The sequence below is a fragment of the Schistocerca piceifrons genome, chromosome 6 (assembly GCF_021461385.2).
Source record: "Schistocerca piceifrons isolate TAMUIC-IGC-003096 chromosome 6, iqSchPice1.1, whole genome shotgun sequence".
In the NCBI taxonomy this organism is placed as follows: Eukaryota; Metazoa; Arthropoda; class Insecta; order Orthoptera; family Acrididae; genus Schistocerca; species Schistocerca piceifrons.
The window spans coordinates 456893619-456910530 of NC_060143.1; the positions used below are offsets into that span (position 1 = coordinate 456893619).

The 16912-nt window shown below is 43.4% G+C and overlaps 1 protein-coding gene across 1 annotated transcript in view; it reads right to left on the reverse strand.

Moving 5' to 3' along the window:
- The window catches only part of LOC124802976 (aminoacylase-1-like), a 121456-nt gene that overhangs the window by 61878 nt on the left and 42666 nt on the right, over positions 1 to 16912 (reverse strand). The window contains exon 4 of the mRNA XM_047264074.1: positions 6203 to 6349. Within this exon, the coding sequence (XP_047120030.1) occupies positions 6203 to 6349 (147 nt within the window). The remainder of the gene's footprint in view (positions 1 to 6202; positions 6350 to 16912) is intronic.

Consider the following 16912-nt stretch of genomic DNA (forward strand, 5'->3'; position numbering starts at 1 on the left):
GATTTGCAGATAGATGGTGCCATATTCAAACTCCCTCTGCCGAAAACCGCAGAGCGGCTCTGCTGCGCGTGCGCTGTACGCTGCGTTTTCCAACAGTGCGGCCAGACGTTACTCATCAACATCCGAAATACACCAGTGTTTTGACGAGCCTGTTATCGAAGTACACTACTGACCATTAAATCTGCTACACCAAGAAGAAATGCAGATGATAAACGGGTATGCGTTGGACAAATGTATTATACTAGAACTGACATGTGATTACATTTTCACGCAATTTGGGTGCATAGAGCCGGAGAAATCAGTACCCAGAACAATCACCTCTGGCCGTAATAACGGCCTTCATACGCCTGGGCATTGAGTCAGAGCTTGGATGCCGTGTACAGGTACAGCTGCTCTTGCAGCTTCAACACGATACCACAGTTCATCAAGAGTAGTGACTGGCATATTGTGACGAACCAGTTGCTCGGCCACCATTGACCAGACGTTTTCAGTTGGTGAGAGGTCTGGAGAATGTGCTGGCCAGGGCAGTAGTCGAACATTTTCTCTATCCAGAAAGGCCCGTACAGGACCTGCAACATGCGGTCGTGCATTATCCTGCTCAAATGTAGGGTTTCGCAGAGATCGAATGAAGGGTAGAGCCACGGATCGTAACACATCTGAAATGTAACTTCCACTGATGGCACCCCATAACATCACGCCGGTTGATACGCCAGTATGGCGATGACGAATACACGCTTCCAATGTGCGCTCATCACGACGTCGCCAGACACGGATGCGACCATCATGATGCTGTAAACAGAACCTGGATTCAGCAGAACAAAAGACGTTTTGTCATTCGTGCACCCACGTTCGTCGTTGAGTACACCATCGCAGGCGCTCCTGTCTGTGATGCAGCGTCAAGGGTAGCCGCAGCCATGGTCTCTGAGCTGATAGTCCATGCTGCTGCAAACGTCGTCGAACTGTTCGTGCAGATGGTTGTTGTCTTGCAAACGTCCCCATCTGTTGACTCAGGGATCGAGACGTGGCTGCACAATCCGTTACAGTCATGCGGATAAGATGCCTGTCATCTCGACTGCTGGTGATACGAGGCCGCTGTGATCCAGCGCGGCGTTCCGTATTACCCTCCTGAACCCACCAATTCCATATTCTGCTAACAGTCATTGGATCTCGACCACCGCGAGCAGTAGTGTCGCGATACGATAAACCGCAATCGCGATAGGCTACAATCCGACCTTTATCAAAGTCGGAAACGTGATGGTACGCATTTCTCCTCGTTACACGAGGCATCACAACAACGTTTCACCAGACAACGCCGGTCAACTGCTGTTTGTGTATGAGAAATCGGTTGGAAACTGTCCTTAAGTCAGCAGGTTGTAGGTGTCGTCACCGGTGCCAACCTTGTGTGAATGCTCTGAAAATCTAATCATTTGCATTCCTGTCAGTTAAATTTCGCGTCTGTAGCACGTCATCTTCGTGGTGTAGCAATTTTAATGGCCAGCAGTGTATCTAGATTTTCACGTCATGGTTTAAGAGCAGCCAATGCAAGGTTCCAGGCTGTGCTCAGTTGTAATCCCTCATCCTTGCTGATGAGATTATCGGCTGTACGAACATGTATTGCTTCCTTAATGACGCAATCCCAGAGAGATGATACCGGGCATAAAACTTTCGTATTTTCATAAATCATCCTATGTCCTGTTTTCAAGCAGTGTTCCGCAATTGCGGACTTTTCCGGTTGACGAAGGCGTGTATCATTACATATCTGTCTCTCAGAATAACCATTTTGTCGGAACACTGTCTTCAAATGTTGTAGTTCACTCAACAGGCTTCCAGGATCAGATACCACCTGTGCTTTATGATCTAACGTACGTAATGCACTACCTCCATGCGTAGGACGATGGCAGCTTGTGACCTGCAGCTTCTGACCTGTATGCGTTGGCTTGCGGTAGACGCTGCGTCCCAAGGTTCCATCTGCTTTTATTCGTACCAAAACATCAATAAAAGGTAAAGTACCATCTTTTTCTACTTCTGTTGTGTAGTTTATATTCGGATGCAGCGAATTCAGATGCTGAAGAAACGTAGGTAGAGTACTAACTCCATCAGTTATCTTTGTCTGATGATACATTGGGCAGGGATAAGACGAGACAGCATCGCTGCTTGAAGATAAGTGCATTACTGTGCTGAAGTGAGGTGATCTGAGCTAAGCCGAATCAAGCTGAGCTGAGCAGGACGCGACTGCACGACGCCCGAAATGTCGCACTGCCCTCAGCTGTGCTGTGTCGGACCTTTGCCCACTGCCACCTGCCGTCTGCTCGCTGGACGCTGCTGCCGCAGAAACTTCCGAAGCCGGCCGGGGTGGCCGAGCGGTTCTAGTCGCTACAGTCTGGAACCGCGCGACCGCTACGGTCGCAGGTTCAAAACCTGCCTCGGGCATGAATGTGTGTGATATCCTTAGGTTAGTTAGGTTTAACTAGTTCTAAGTTCTAGGGGACTGATGACCTCAGCAGTTAAGTCCCATAGTGCTCAGAGCCATTCGAACCATTATGAAAGTTGCGAAGGCGGCGTGCGCCCTCTGCTACTGGGTCGCACTGTCGCCGCCGTGTCGTTGTCCTGGTGGTCCTCCCTGAACCGCACCCGCAGCTCCGTCTCGTAATCGCTCTGCTGTTCCCGCGACTCCCTCGTTGTCGTGAAGTCGTGTAGACAGGGCTGCCCTGGCCGCGTCTCCCCTCGTCAGGCATCGATCTCCGGACCTCAGCGTCTTCCCTCTGCTCTTCGTGCTTTGTTTTCAATGGAGTGCAAGTGCTGCTTCTGATAGGTCTCAAAGCCTCAGTCCAGCTATGGCATTGGGCTGAGTATGTGGGAAGCCACTATCAATGTCAAAACACCCCACACCTGATACAGGATGGAAAGAAGACAGAGAGTTTAAGGTCAGTCTGCAGTTTCTGAGCGGTGAGGGGCAAATGCAGAAAGACAGATCCCCAGTGGAGGCAGGATGATGACTTCGATCAGCACCACACTGTCACATGGCACCTATGAGAGGCGCGGATTTTCGAACTCGACAGGGTTTCGCAGTTGGAGAGTTACGTAATTCAGGGTTCTGACTGTTAGCGATCAGACTAACTACTTCACTGAAGGCTGATTCTATAGGTTAGTAAAGCAAAGAAGGCAATCGCTTGCACAACAGAAGCCAGTGTCTGAAATAACGTGGGTGAGCGCTAACAGAAGTGGCGAGTACCAACAGGATGTTAAGTATGAACTCCAAGTAAGAAAAACATATATGTCGGAGCTTATCGATGATGGCTATGAGTGATATGGATTCGGAGCCCAAAAGATCTGACTGAGGACTCCCTTTGAATAGAGAAACATGAGTTTCCAGTGGATCGTAGCGGCGCAGTGTTTCTCCCTTCCTATAGCCATCGCACCAACAACTTAACAACCTTTGACCAATCTGATGAGTAGTTCTGACAAATCACATTTAGATTCCTACCCTTCTCATAGTCGGTACGTAGGGATGTTTCTGGAGTCTACATTAACAAATTCCAGATTTCAAATGGTTCAAATGGCTCTAAGCACTATGGGACTTAACATCTGAGGTCATGAGTCCACTAGACTTAGAACGACTTTAACCTAAGTGACCTAAGGACATCACACACATCTATGCCCTAGGCAGAATTCGTACCTGCGACCACAGTAGCACGGTTCTGGACTGAAGCGCCTAGAACCGCTCGTCCACAGGGGCCGGCTTCCAAATTTGGTAGCAATAGCGCTTAGCTGAAAGCAAAACGTCACTGCCATTCCTATTATCGCCAGCAACACTTGGCCCTGCCCTCAGTCCCTTTGTGAGTAGGGACCGCTGTGGTAGCACATTGACCTGTGGAAACTCAATGACGTTGCAGTTCTCAGGAGCAAGTATCAAACTTGCTTCCTCTGCTAAGACATGCATTTTCGTGGCCATGTTCTAGTATGATGCCTTGCAACAGCGTCTAGGCGATGGTTGGAGTTACCACTTAATTCTCTGAAGTGAAAGTTCTCCCCCGAGAGAGCTGCCCACAGTTTCTGCTGTTTGCAGGGCTCTGGCGTTACTATTTAGCTCTGTATTGTGTCTCTGATTTTCTATCTTGGAGTGCCCTTGATGGCTTCCAGCAGCCTTAACCGTAACAATGTGCCAATCGTTATATTGTCGATATATGACACCTTGTCTGTCTTCTGTCTGCTTGAGACACACGGGTTAGATACTTCAACCTTCCAGCCCACTGGAGGAGACGCACTCTGAATACTGCATCAGAGAAGACCTCTGCCTGTACATGCCGCAATCTGAAGGGATAGACTTTTTATATACGGATGAGAGCTGTGCACAAAACTCTAGCAGTTCTGTACTCCGTTCACCACATCATGAGTGGATCAGCAAAGAAAATTCAATCCGGCGAGATACATTTTAAAACAGAATGGTTTCCACTTTCCTTCCTATCACAACAGAGTGGCTTTTGCCTGCCTGTGGATGGTCGTTGCAACACTGACATTCGATACTTTTATTTTACTTGCTAAGCTTCATTTGCTCCTTCGATGTTGTTGCAGTACTATCTGGCTCTTGTTGTGTTATTGTAATGGTTTGATCTCCCCAGACAGAATGTTAAAAAACTATATATATATATATATATATATATATATATATATATATATATATATATATATATGTGTGTGTGGGGGGGGGGGGGGGTTAGTGTGTGTGTTAAAGTCTGAATGGTGTGATGTGATTACATACACACGTTATTATAAACTGAGGTTCTTTCATTGTTAACTGCAGTTGGGATAAAGATGTATTTCCATATACACCCACTCACATGTACACTGTGTTTCGCGCTGTTCTGGTTGTCTTTTTGGTATTGGCATTAGTTACTACGTTACTTAATCGAAAGTTGCTCTCTTTGGTGATTACAGTTTTCGAAGCTGTCCATGTACCCACATAAATGGAAATGCCGTGTGGCTAGGGCCTCCCGTCGGGTAGACCGTTGGCTTGGTGCAAGTCTTCCGAGTTGACGCCACGTCGGCTAGCGTGTCGATGGTGATGAAATGATGATGATAAGGAGAACACAACACCCAGTCCCTGAGCGGTGAAAATCTCCGACCCAGCCGGGAATCGAACCCGGGCAGTTAGGTATGACATTCCGTCGAGCTGACCACTCAGCTACCAGGGGTGGACTGTACCCACATACATGTGTACTAGGTTATGTGGTACTCTGGCTGTGTTCTTTTGTTTCGGCATTAATTGCTGTAAGTGTGTGTTTTATGGTACTTAGTCAATCCACTCGGTGCCTATGGTTTTTCAAGTTGGGCGTCCGTAATGTTAATAGCTAATACAGCTAATCTCTATTAAACATTTTGTGTCGGTTATCCTGGGATGGTCTGTTTCCTTTTTTTATTGTGTATGTTTTATATGTTTGCAAGTTTTATGAGAGTTTTTCAAATGTTTTCGTTGCCACTTATCGACAGATTAATACCCTGGAAATATTATAAAATTGCATCATCTTACTAAGCGGTGTGCACTTCAAGAGTATAACAGAGGCTAGCTGCTTACTGCTTACATTAACGCGCGTTTTATAAATTCTTTCAGTGCCTGTGGAGCACCTGATTCTAATTCTTATGTACCTGTGTTAAGCCTCACGGCAATAAATTTTCGTAATTTTTTTCTGTAAAGATCAGACTTTACATCGAGTGAAATAAAAAGTCTCAGTTTTTTGGGTAAATGGGTTTCTACTGGCAGTTTACACCTCTAGACCTCGTTCTCATCTTTGCTCTAGGACATTGTGATATGGAGAGCAATTTTGTCTTTTGCTATGCGTATATTCTGCTTGTAACACTTCACACAACAGTTATACAGAAATGTTTGACTGTAACCTCTTCGTTGTATGTGGGCAGAATTCGCATTTTTACAAAACGCCTCAGTGTCAATTCGTTGTTTATGACGCCGAAATTTTGACCTGTAAGTTTCGTAGAAATGTTTTTTAATTTTTATCCATTAATGTGTTGTGACTGTGTAACTGCTCCATTACGGGATGAGAATCTTATGAGAACGTTTGAGACTGCAGTTCGAATAAGCGTTAGTGGTGCTGCACGATTAACATTAGCGGTATCAAGTTCCCTGTGACTGAATTGTTTGTATTCCACTGAAGAATGACAGAAAAGCTTGTAACGTAACGTAACTCACGCCATACGCTCCTCTCGCAGTGGAAGACAATGAACTCGTCCTCCATCCAGGGCATGCTCTCATCCAGTTCCAGGCCGATGTTCAGACGACGAAAGTCTTCCGACTGGGTAAATTTCTCCATGCCGTCGGCACCTCCAATCTCCTCGTCTGAAATGTAGACACGTTTTTCTATAGTGAAACAACCATTTTCATAGGTAAAAAGACACATACCTGCGTACCTAAAGTCAGTTCTGTTGATGTAGACGCGTAATCATGAGTGCAGTAACATATCAACACTTCACCCATACTGGGCAATAACTTAGTTTTTTAAATGCAGTGTGTCCATTATATTGAAGATAAGAAAGTTCACATGCAGAAGGGCAGAAAGCGAAATACAGAAAATAACTCCCACTATGTTTAAACTTAGTCTGCTCTTCATTTCTAAAAACTTCAATTGTAATATTATCTGAAGTGAGATAAACATACAGGAAGACAAAACTATGACATACCGGTATAGTGACTAAAACTGAGTAGTATGAACGCTTTACTCATATGTGTACAAAGTTTCTTCCAGAACATGAATGCTGTCGTGGATATCAGTTCACTGTGAAGATGCAGTAACATAATTGATACTGCAGTCTTATGAACAACCCAGTAATTTTGTGAACAATCCCAGGTTTCAGTAACACCGTGGATCCCAAGCTAATAATGTTTCATTACCTTCTTATGTTGCATTAAGTACATAATTGTTCTAGCCAGGTACACATACCACTATATGCGTGCTGAACTGACAGACCAAACTCCAAGGGCAGTACATAAGCGTACCAAGGCTCTGCATAGTCTAACATAGACTAAGTAACCAATACATCTACACGGGAGAGGGGCCGTGTGTGTGTCTCCTGCGTCTCGACCTAGAAGCATGCACTTGTGAGTTATTACTGCCGACTACTTCTCTTCTTATTCGAACAGTCTACAGATCCCATCTACGAAACATTTTTGAGAAATGCAGACGCATTATTGAGGTGCCTGTCAAGAGTCGAAGAAACAATTAATAGTTTGTGGAGACTGCAATGTAGATTTCTTAAGAGATTCTGGTAGAAAAGCTGAACTGGAATCAATATGTAGCTTCTTCAATCTCATTTAAATTGTAAATCTTTCAATATTTCTGTCTCAAGACAGCAAGACTTTGACTGATAACATTTTTATTGATAGTGCTTAGGTGAAAATACGATCAGTAATGTTTCAGATTTCGAGGTAGAATGGGATAGGAATGATGATGGAAGTAGGATCACATTTGAGGAAGTGGTCAATAGATTGCAGTGCAATAAAGCAGCTGGGGTGGATGAAATTAAGTCGGAACTCATCAAATACAGTGGAATGTCAGGTCTTAAATGGCTACACAGGATAATTGAAATGGCCTGGGAGTCGGGAAAGGTTCCATCAGACTGGACAAAAGCAGTAATCACACCAATCTTTAAACATGGAAACAGAAAAGATTGTAACAGCTACAGAGGTATCTCTTTAATCAGCGTTGTTGGTAAAATCTTCTCAGGTATTGTTGAAAGAAAAGTGCGAGTATTAGTTGAGGACCAACTGGATGAAAATCAATGTCGGTTTAGGCCTCTTAGAGGTTGTCAGGACCAGATCTTTCGCTTACGGCAAATAATGGAGATGTATTATGAGTGGAACAGGGAATTGTACCTATGCTTTATAGATCTAGAAAAGGCATATGACCGGGTTTCTAGGAGGAAGTTACTGTCTGTTCTACGAGATTATGGAATAGGAGGCAAACATTTGCAAGCAATTAAAGGTATTTACATGGATAGTCAGGTAGCAGTTAGAGTTGACGGTAAATTGAGTTCATGGTTCAGAGCAGTTTCAGGGGCAAGACAAGGCTGAAACCTGTCTCCACTGTTGTTCATATTATTTATGGATCATATGTTGAAAACAATAGACTGGCTGGGTGAGATTAAGATATGTGAACACAAAATAAGCAGTCTTGCATATGCGGATGACTTAGTTGTGATGGCAGATTCGATCGAAAGTTTGCAAAGTAATATTTCAGAGCTAGATCAGAAATGTAAGGACTATGGTATGAAGATTACCATCTCCAAAACGAAAGTAATGTCAGTGGGAAAGAAATATAAACGGATTGAGTGCCAAATAGGAGGAACAAAGTTAGAACAGGTGGACGGTTTCAAGTACTTAGGATGCATATTCTCACAGGATGGTAACATAGTGAAAGAACTGGAAGCGAGGTGTAGCAAAGCTAATGCAGTGAGCGCTCAGCTACGATCTACTCTCTTCTGCAAGAAGGAAGTCAGTACCAAGACTAACTTATCTGTGCACCGTGCAATCTTTCGACCAACTTTGTTGTATGGAAGTGAAAGCTGGGTGGATTCAGGTTACCTTATCAATAACGTTGAGGTTACGAATATGAAAGTAGCTAGGATGATTGCAGGTACTAGTAGATGGGAACAATGGCAGGAGGGTGTCCACAATGAGGAAATCAAAGAAAAACTGGGAATGAACTCTATAGATGTAGCAGTCAGGGCGAACAGGCTTAGATGGTGGGGTCATATTACACGTATTGAAGAAACAAGGTTACCCAAGAGACTCATGGGTTCAGCAGTAGAGGGTAAGAGGAGTCGGGGCAGACCAAGGAGAAGGTACCTGGATTCGGTTAAGAATGATTTTGAAGTAATAGGTTTAACATCAGAAGAGGCACCAATGTTAGCACTGAATAGGGGATCAAGGAGGAATTTTATAAGGGGGCTATGCTCCAGACTGAACGCTGAAAGGCATAATCAGTCTTAAATGATGATGATGATGATGATGAGTGCTTAGGCTGAAACAATTGATGTCTACCCAATCGTTAGTGGACTCTCTGATCGCGATGAACAATTAATGAAAGTAATCTTACAGCTGTGAGGGATGTTCATCCATTGCACGGGGGCTTATTAACGAAAACAGAGTTCAGTGTGTTATGAATAAGTTAAAAGAGATTCTATGGGATGTGGTATATACCAAAGGAGGTGCTGATGTGAAATTCGACATATTCCATGATAAATTGGTGTCAATATTTGAAAGTAGTTTTCCTAAAAACTTCTCCAGAATGTCCGCAAGAAAACAAGTAAGCTATGGATAAATAAAACGATTTTTTTTTTCAGAGGAAAACGTAAATTTATGTAGATGCCAGAATAAGTCAAAGCAGCAATTAATAGTGTAGATAGTGTGCTTAAAACTGTACGGGATATTGTGAAATGGGAGACACAGGAACCAGTCAGTGTACAAAACGGCACCACAATGAAATTAAAAGACAATGTTGAGACTGATAAGTCATAAGTTGCAAACATTTTCAACAGCCTCTTTCTAAATGCAACAGCAGAAATAGAAGTACGCGTATAAGTAGGCTGTTTAGATGTAAGTAGGCTGTTTAGGTTTTTATGTTGGTAACGCCATGTATCGCTCTGTATGAAAATCACTGACTGTGCTGTGTGTGCAGTCTGTGGCTGCTTTGCATTGTTGGAAATCTTGCTATTGCAGTGTTGGGCAGTTGGATGTGAACAGCGCGTATCGTTGCGCAGTTGGAGGTTAGCCGCCAGCAGTGGTGGATGTGGGGAGTGAGATGGCGGAGTTTTGAGAGCGGATGATCTGGACGTGTGTCCATCAGAGAGAGTAAATTTGTAAGACTGGATGTTATGAACTGATACATACATACATATATATATATATATATATATATATATATATATATATATATATATATACACTCCTGGAAATTGAAATAAGAACACCGTGAATTCATTGTCCCAGGAAGGGGAAACTTTATTGACACATTCCTGGGGTCAGATACATCACATGATCACACTGACAGAACCACAGGCACATAGACACAGGCAACAGAGCATGCACAATGTCTTCACTAGTACAGTGTATATCCACCTTTCGCAGCAATGCAGGCTGCTATTCTCCCATGGAGACGATCGTAGAGATGCTGGATGTAGTCCTGTGGAATGGCTTGCCATGCCATTTCCACCTGGCGCCTCAGTTGGACCAGCGTTCGTGCTGGACGTGCAGACCGCGTGAGACGACGCTTCATCCAGTCCCAAACATGCTCAATGGGGGACAGATCCGGAGATCTTGCTGGCCAGGGTAGTTGACTTACACCTTCTAGAACACGTTGGGTGGCACGGGATACATGCGGACGTGCATTATCCTGTTGGAACAGCAAGTTCCCTTGCCGGTCTAGGAATGGTAGAACGATGGGTTCGATGACGGTTTGGATGTACCGTGCACTATTCAGTGTCTCCTCGACGATCACCAGTGGTGTACGGCCAGTGTAGGAGATCGCTCCCCACAGCATGATGCCGGGTGTTGGCCCTGTGTGCCTCGGTCGTATGCAGTCCTGATTGTGGCGCTCACCTGCACGGCGCCAAACACGCATACGACCATCATTGGCACCAAGGCAGAAGCGACTCTCATCGCTGAAGACGACACGTCTCCATTCGTCCATCCATTCACGCCTGTCGCGACACCACTGGAGGCGGGCTGCACGATGTTGGGGCGTGAGCGGAAGACGGCCTAACGGTGTGCGGGACCGTAGCCCCGCTTCATGGAGACGGTTGCGAATCGTCCTCGCCGATACCCCAGGAGCAACAGTGTCCCTAATTTGCTGGGAAGTGGCGGTGCGGTCCCCTACGGCACTGCGTAGGATCCTACGGTCTTGGCGTGCATCCGTGCGTCGCTGCGGTCGACGGGCACGTGCACCTTCCGCCGACCACTGGCGACAACATCGATGTACTGTGGAGACCTCACGCCCCACGTGTTGAGCAATTCGGCGGTACGTCCACCCGGCCTCCCGCATGCCCACTATACGCCCTCGCTCAAAGTCCGTCAACTGCACATACGGTTCACGTCCACGCTGTCGCGGCATGCTACCAGTGTTAAAGACTGCGATGGAGCTCCGTATGCCACGGCAAACTGGCTGACACTGACGGCGGCGGCGCACAAATGCTGCGCAGCTAGCGCCATTCGACGGCCAACACCGCGGTTACTGGTGTGTCCGCTGTGCCGTGCGTGTGATCATTGCTCGTACAGCCCTCTCGCAGTGTCCGGAGCAAGTATGGTGGGTCTGGCACACCGGTGTCAATGTGTTCTTTTTTCCATTTCCAGGAGTATATATATATATATATATATATATATATATATATATATATAGTCGGCCACGGTGGTCTCGCGGTTCTAGGCGCTCAGTCCGGAGACGCGCTGCTGCTACGGTCGCAGGTTCGAATCCTGCCTCGGGCATGGATGTGTGTGATGTCCTTAGGTTAGTTAGGTTCAAGTAGTTCTAAGTTCTAGGGGACTGATGACCACAGATGTTAAGTCCCATAGAGCTCAGAGCCATTTTATATATATATATATATATATATATATATATATATATATGTATATATATATATATATATATATATATATATATATATATAATGACTTTAGAACACTATTAAGGTAAATACATTGTTTGTTGTCTATCAAAATCTTTCATTTGCTGACTGTGCCTATGAGTAGTTAGTGCCTTCAGTAGTTAGAATCTGTTATTTAGCTGGCAGTATTGGCGCACGCTGTATTGCAGTAGTTTGGATAACGAAGATTTTTGTGAGGTAAGCGATTCATGAAAGGTATAGGTTATTATTAGTCAGGGCCATTCTTTTGTAGGGATTTTTGAAAGTCAGATTGCGTTGCGCTAAAAATATTGTGTGTCAATTTAGTGTTGAACAGAATAAGTAAAGAGAGTAATGTCTGAGAACGTTCAGTTTTGCTCAGCTGTTTGAAAAGCAAATAACGTAAGATGTTTTCCAGCACAGTAATTCATTAATTTTTCTAAGGGGACGTTTCACGCGGTTAAGCTAAGTAAGAGAATATATTAAATCGTCATCCTACAAAAGTTTAAACAACTAGCAGTAGCATCAACATCCTTTACTTAAATTAATAGGTCATAAAAATTAAAAAAAAAAGAACAAATACAAAACAAGCATCTATGGCGTTAATGGAATTTTAAACAGAATTCTGAAAAGTTGCTCTAAGTTAATAGGGAATGTCTTTAGCGATGTACGTATGTAATGCATCACTGGCGCAGGGAATTTTGACAGACAGACTAAAATTTGCAATTATTAAACCGCTTTATGAGAGAGGTAAAGCGAAGTCGTATGATGTGAATGGCTGATGGTAGACCCCGAAGTAAGGGTTTAGCCTCCTGAACAGGGGAGGTGTTTCCTATCCCCCGCAACCACTAACACTTTTCGTTCGTTCGCGTAATATGAGAGCTGTGTGCGGAAGCGTAGCTGCTAAGTGTAGGAGTCTGTAGTGTGTGTGTGTGTGTATGTGTGTGTGTGTGTTTAGCACAGTGTCATATTCGTGATGGATATGTCGAAGGTTGGGAGAGGGTGAAAACAGGTGCCGGCACATAGTCTTCTTGAACACCACCAACAGGTATGCCGAGCTTAATGTCCCCAACCCGCGGACGAGTCACCGTCACCAGTGTTGCATACCCTCACTTAATGAGACACTGCGGAGAGTTTCGAGATTTAATCCAAGCTACTGATCTGGGACTTGCCCTCCACCATCCCACCTGTCCCCTCTGCCTTGAAGCAAAGGGAAAACTGTCAACAGCTCGTGGCTTACCCTGACTGTAACCCATCCAAGTACTGGCCACGCCCAACGGTGCTTAACTTCGCTGATCCGACTAGCATAAGAAAGACTTAAATAAATGTTGTCCACTTCCTTTATTGATGCTGTTTTCCTAAACACTCGACAAAGTTCGAGTCTCACACGTAAGCAGAAATAATTTACTTAACTCATTACAGTTTGAATTACAGAAGCGCCGCTCGAATGATAACGCTATTTTTATGCATTCACTCACCAAATATTACGCACCTTAAATTATAAAATATCGCTAGTTGGTGTCCTTTGTTATTTTTCCACAGCATTTGACTGCAGAGAAAATGCTACTGTCTCAGATAAATTTAAGTTTTATTTTAACTTTTCACTCTACTGGTTTGAATCACACATAGCAAACAGAAGTTAAAAATAATTAAAACAATAACAAAAGGAGAGAAAAGTTTAGTGACGGTCGCGATATCACCAACAGCGACCCAAAAAGCTCAATTCTGGGTTCTCTGCTATTCCTCATATATGTGAATGACATTCCATTCAAAATTCATCCAGCACAACTGGCAGTTTTTGCAGATTATAGTGGTGTTATAATAAATACCATGAGAACCAAAGCAACAGACGAGATTGTCACTTACGTTTTTTCAGAAAGCGATTATGTTGACAGCGAAATTTGACACTGCACAAATTTTGACGAAACACCCTAAATTCAAATGCGTACAACTAATAGTCTTAACAACAAGTAAGGCAAAACATAAATAGAAGTCAGCAACCTTTGCTATTCGTACTAAGCCTGAGCCGGCCGGAGTGGCCGGGCGGTTCTAGGCGCTACAGTCTGGAACCGCGCGATCGCTATGGTCGCAGGTTCGAATCCTGCCGCGGGCATGGATGTGTGTGACGTTCTTAGGTTAGTTAGGTTTAATTAGTTCTAAGTTCTAGGGGACTGATGACCAAAGAAGTTAAGTACCATAGTGCTCAGAGCCATTTGAACCATTTGAACTAAACCTGGAAGCAAGAGTTTCACTGAGTTATAGCATGTGTAATAATTTTGAGGGTAGCTCACCACTTAGATATAAAGTGCCGATTGCACAAAACGAACAGTGAGAATACAATGCTGTGTTCACCTCTTGGGCCTTACGTAGACATCTTTTCAATGGATAATTCGTTTTAACTACACCATCACAATACACACATTCACTAATGATGTTCATCATAAATAATCCATCACACTATGAGAAGAATAGTGATGTCTATACCTACAACTACAGAGGATAAAAGACTTTATTACCCACAATTAAGGCTAGGAAAGGAGTTAACTATGCTACAACATTAATTATTTGCCCTATAACACCCAATGACCGAAAGGAATCATAGCAACTTTTAAATGTTACTTAATATTATTTTTCCTGAGGAAGTCCTTTCGTGAATTTTTACTTCAGATCTGGTTACCCATAAAATAACCTCAAACTAGTTTTTAAGTGTAGCTGCACGAGTAGGACCAAAAAGAGATATATTTATTCATTTTAACATTAATCACGTATTCACATAAACTGATTCGTTCCATATCATTTCGATAAAAGAAACTTTCAGATCATCTCCGGAACATTTAACTGAAACTAACTCTACTTGCCGAGGGAGGCTGCTGAAACTCTCCCTTGTGAGTTGAGAGTCGTACGGAGCACACGGCTTCATGCCGTCTGTCCCTTCTTCTGTCTGGTTCTATTATTCGGCAGTCGTCTGAAATATCAGCGTACTTTCTTACGTCTTTCAACTTCTGGCCAATCAACCCGTCGCCCATTCGAATGGCATGTGGAATAGCCTGTTCCTCCTGGAAGTTCCATTGTATCCCGTATTTTAAAAAATAATCAGACATTTTCTTGCATTTTTTGACTTTAATTCGGACTAATCGTCCATTTTTCCATACCGTCCATATCACATTCTTGCCACTGTGTAAACGTATTCTCTAAGAACTTGGTTCTAAACTTTCTGCGAAAATTCTGCTTAAGGTATTTCATTTATTTCATAAGTTACGTCCTGCAAATATCACTATTTCTTTAGTTAAAACTTCCGCAATGAGAGGTAATGGTATCTACTCGTATATTACTAAACGTCTAACCCGGAGCACGCTCTCAGTTGCAGGTTGCCTATTTAACGGCTTAGAGGGACAGCAAAAATTTTATTTTCTATATTTCGTACAGTTACTAGCCGAACTAAAAAATGTAAAATGCTATCTTCATCTGCTCATCATGAAGTATAATCTCATGTTAAAGCTTAAAACAGTACGTTAAGTATTACAGTTAGAAACTGTTTATACAGGATGGTCAGAAATCGTCTGAAAAGCTTGTAAGGGCTATGCAGGGGAGGCTGTGTTTAGAAATAATTGCTAAGAGACAAATAGTATACGTTGCGCCGTTACAGAGTTATTTAACGTCGATGTTAGCCAGTCAGGTCGTCGCGTATGCGAATTCAAGTACTTGCACGGGCTAAAAGGCGGCTGTTCACAACGTCTGTAGGTCAGTTAGTTACCACTTAGTAAAATGCTCATTACCAGTATTAGAATGTGCCTTCATCGGAAGTGATAAATTTGAGCTAGGTGAGCAAAGCTACATTTATGCGGTTAAAAACCAACGAAGAACATGTTTGGCGTCAGTGTCTCCGACAGGCTGCTTGAACTTGTGCGCGCTATAATCTGCTTGGCAAATTTCAGTACTAAACAACTCGGTTAAGGCGGAACGTGTTCAAATTTTTTTCTTAATTATATTTCCGCACCGCCTCCTCTGCAGCACTCTTACAATCTGTTCAGACTGTTTCTGACCACCCTATATATCTTGAGGCAGCAAAACCTGTGGCGCGTAAATTTACCAGTATTCTTGCAGTATTTGGATACAACAGCACTTGACCACTTCCAACAAAATTTTCACATGATTTATTTACGAAACTTTTTCAAGCCGACACCCCACTCCTCCACATAATGACGAAAGAGAGAAAGTTAATTGCTTACTACATTTTCGCTGTTCATTGACAAACTACCGCATCGGGCACGACGTTTTAACTTATTATTTCTTCACTACTAGCTCTGTTCGCAACAAATTTTGCAGATTTTATGTACGCATATCGCTGATCATGTATGCAAGATTGTAGCACTTTGTGACCCATAGTTCAGGAGATACGACGTTTTATACATAGGTGTTCGATCCTCTAAGGACGCGTAAGAAGGGGAACTGCTGGTATAACTCGAACTTTTTCCTGACTTGTCCTCCGACTGCTGCAGACATCTTCGGAGGTAAAACGGCAGTGAACTAAAAAACGGTTGTGAATGGCTATATTGTATGATTGCTTCAACACCTATCTTTTTATTCCTATCAGAAAATGAAAGAACCCGTCGTGTGCATATACTGCGGCAATGAGTTGTAAAAGTCACATAAAAGGCGGAAGAGACACGTGTTCGTTAAAAAGGATCTTTTTCATCGACTATCTGACCGTCATTTTTCAGATCGGTATCAACTGATTATTTCCTTAAGTAGTTAACAGAAACAGTCACTAGCGTTCACGCGAGATTGTTCTTCGGTCGCCAATGTTATTCGTGTCACCTATCATCAATAATCTTACGTGCACCCTTTTTGCTCGTGGCAAAAATAGTTATCTGGAACATATTGAAGAATCCTTCGTTTCTGGTTCATAGCTAACACTTGGTTTAAGAATCGTGAAAGAAGGTTGTATACATGGAAGAACCCTGGAGATACTAAAAGGTATCAGATAGATTATATAATGGTAAGACAGAGATTTAGGAACCAGGTTTTAAATTGTAAGACATGTACAGGGGCAGATGTGGACTCTGACCACAATCTATTGGTTATGAACTGTAGATTAAAACTGAAGAAACTGCAAAAAGGTGGGAATTTAAGGAGATGGGACCTGGATAAACTGAAAGAACCAGAGGTTGTACAGAGTTTCAGGGAGAGCATAAGGGAACAATTGACAGGAATGGGGGAAAGAACTACACTAGAAGAAGAATGGGTAGCTTTGAGGGATGAAGTAGCGAAGGCAGCAGAGGATCAA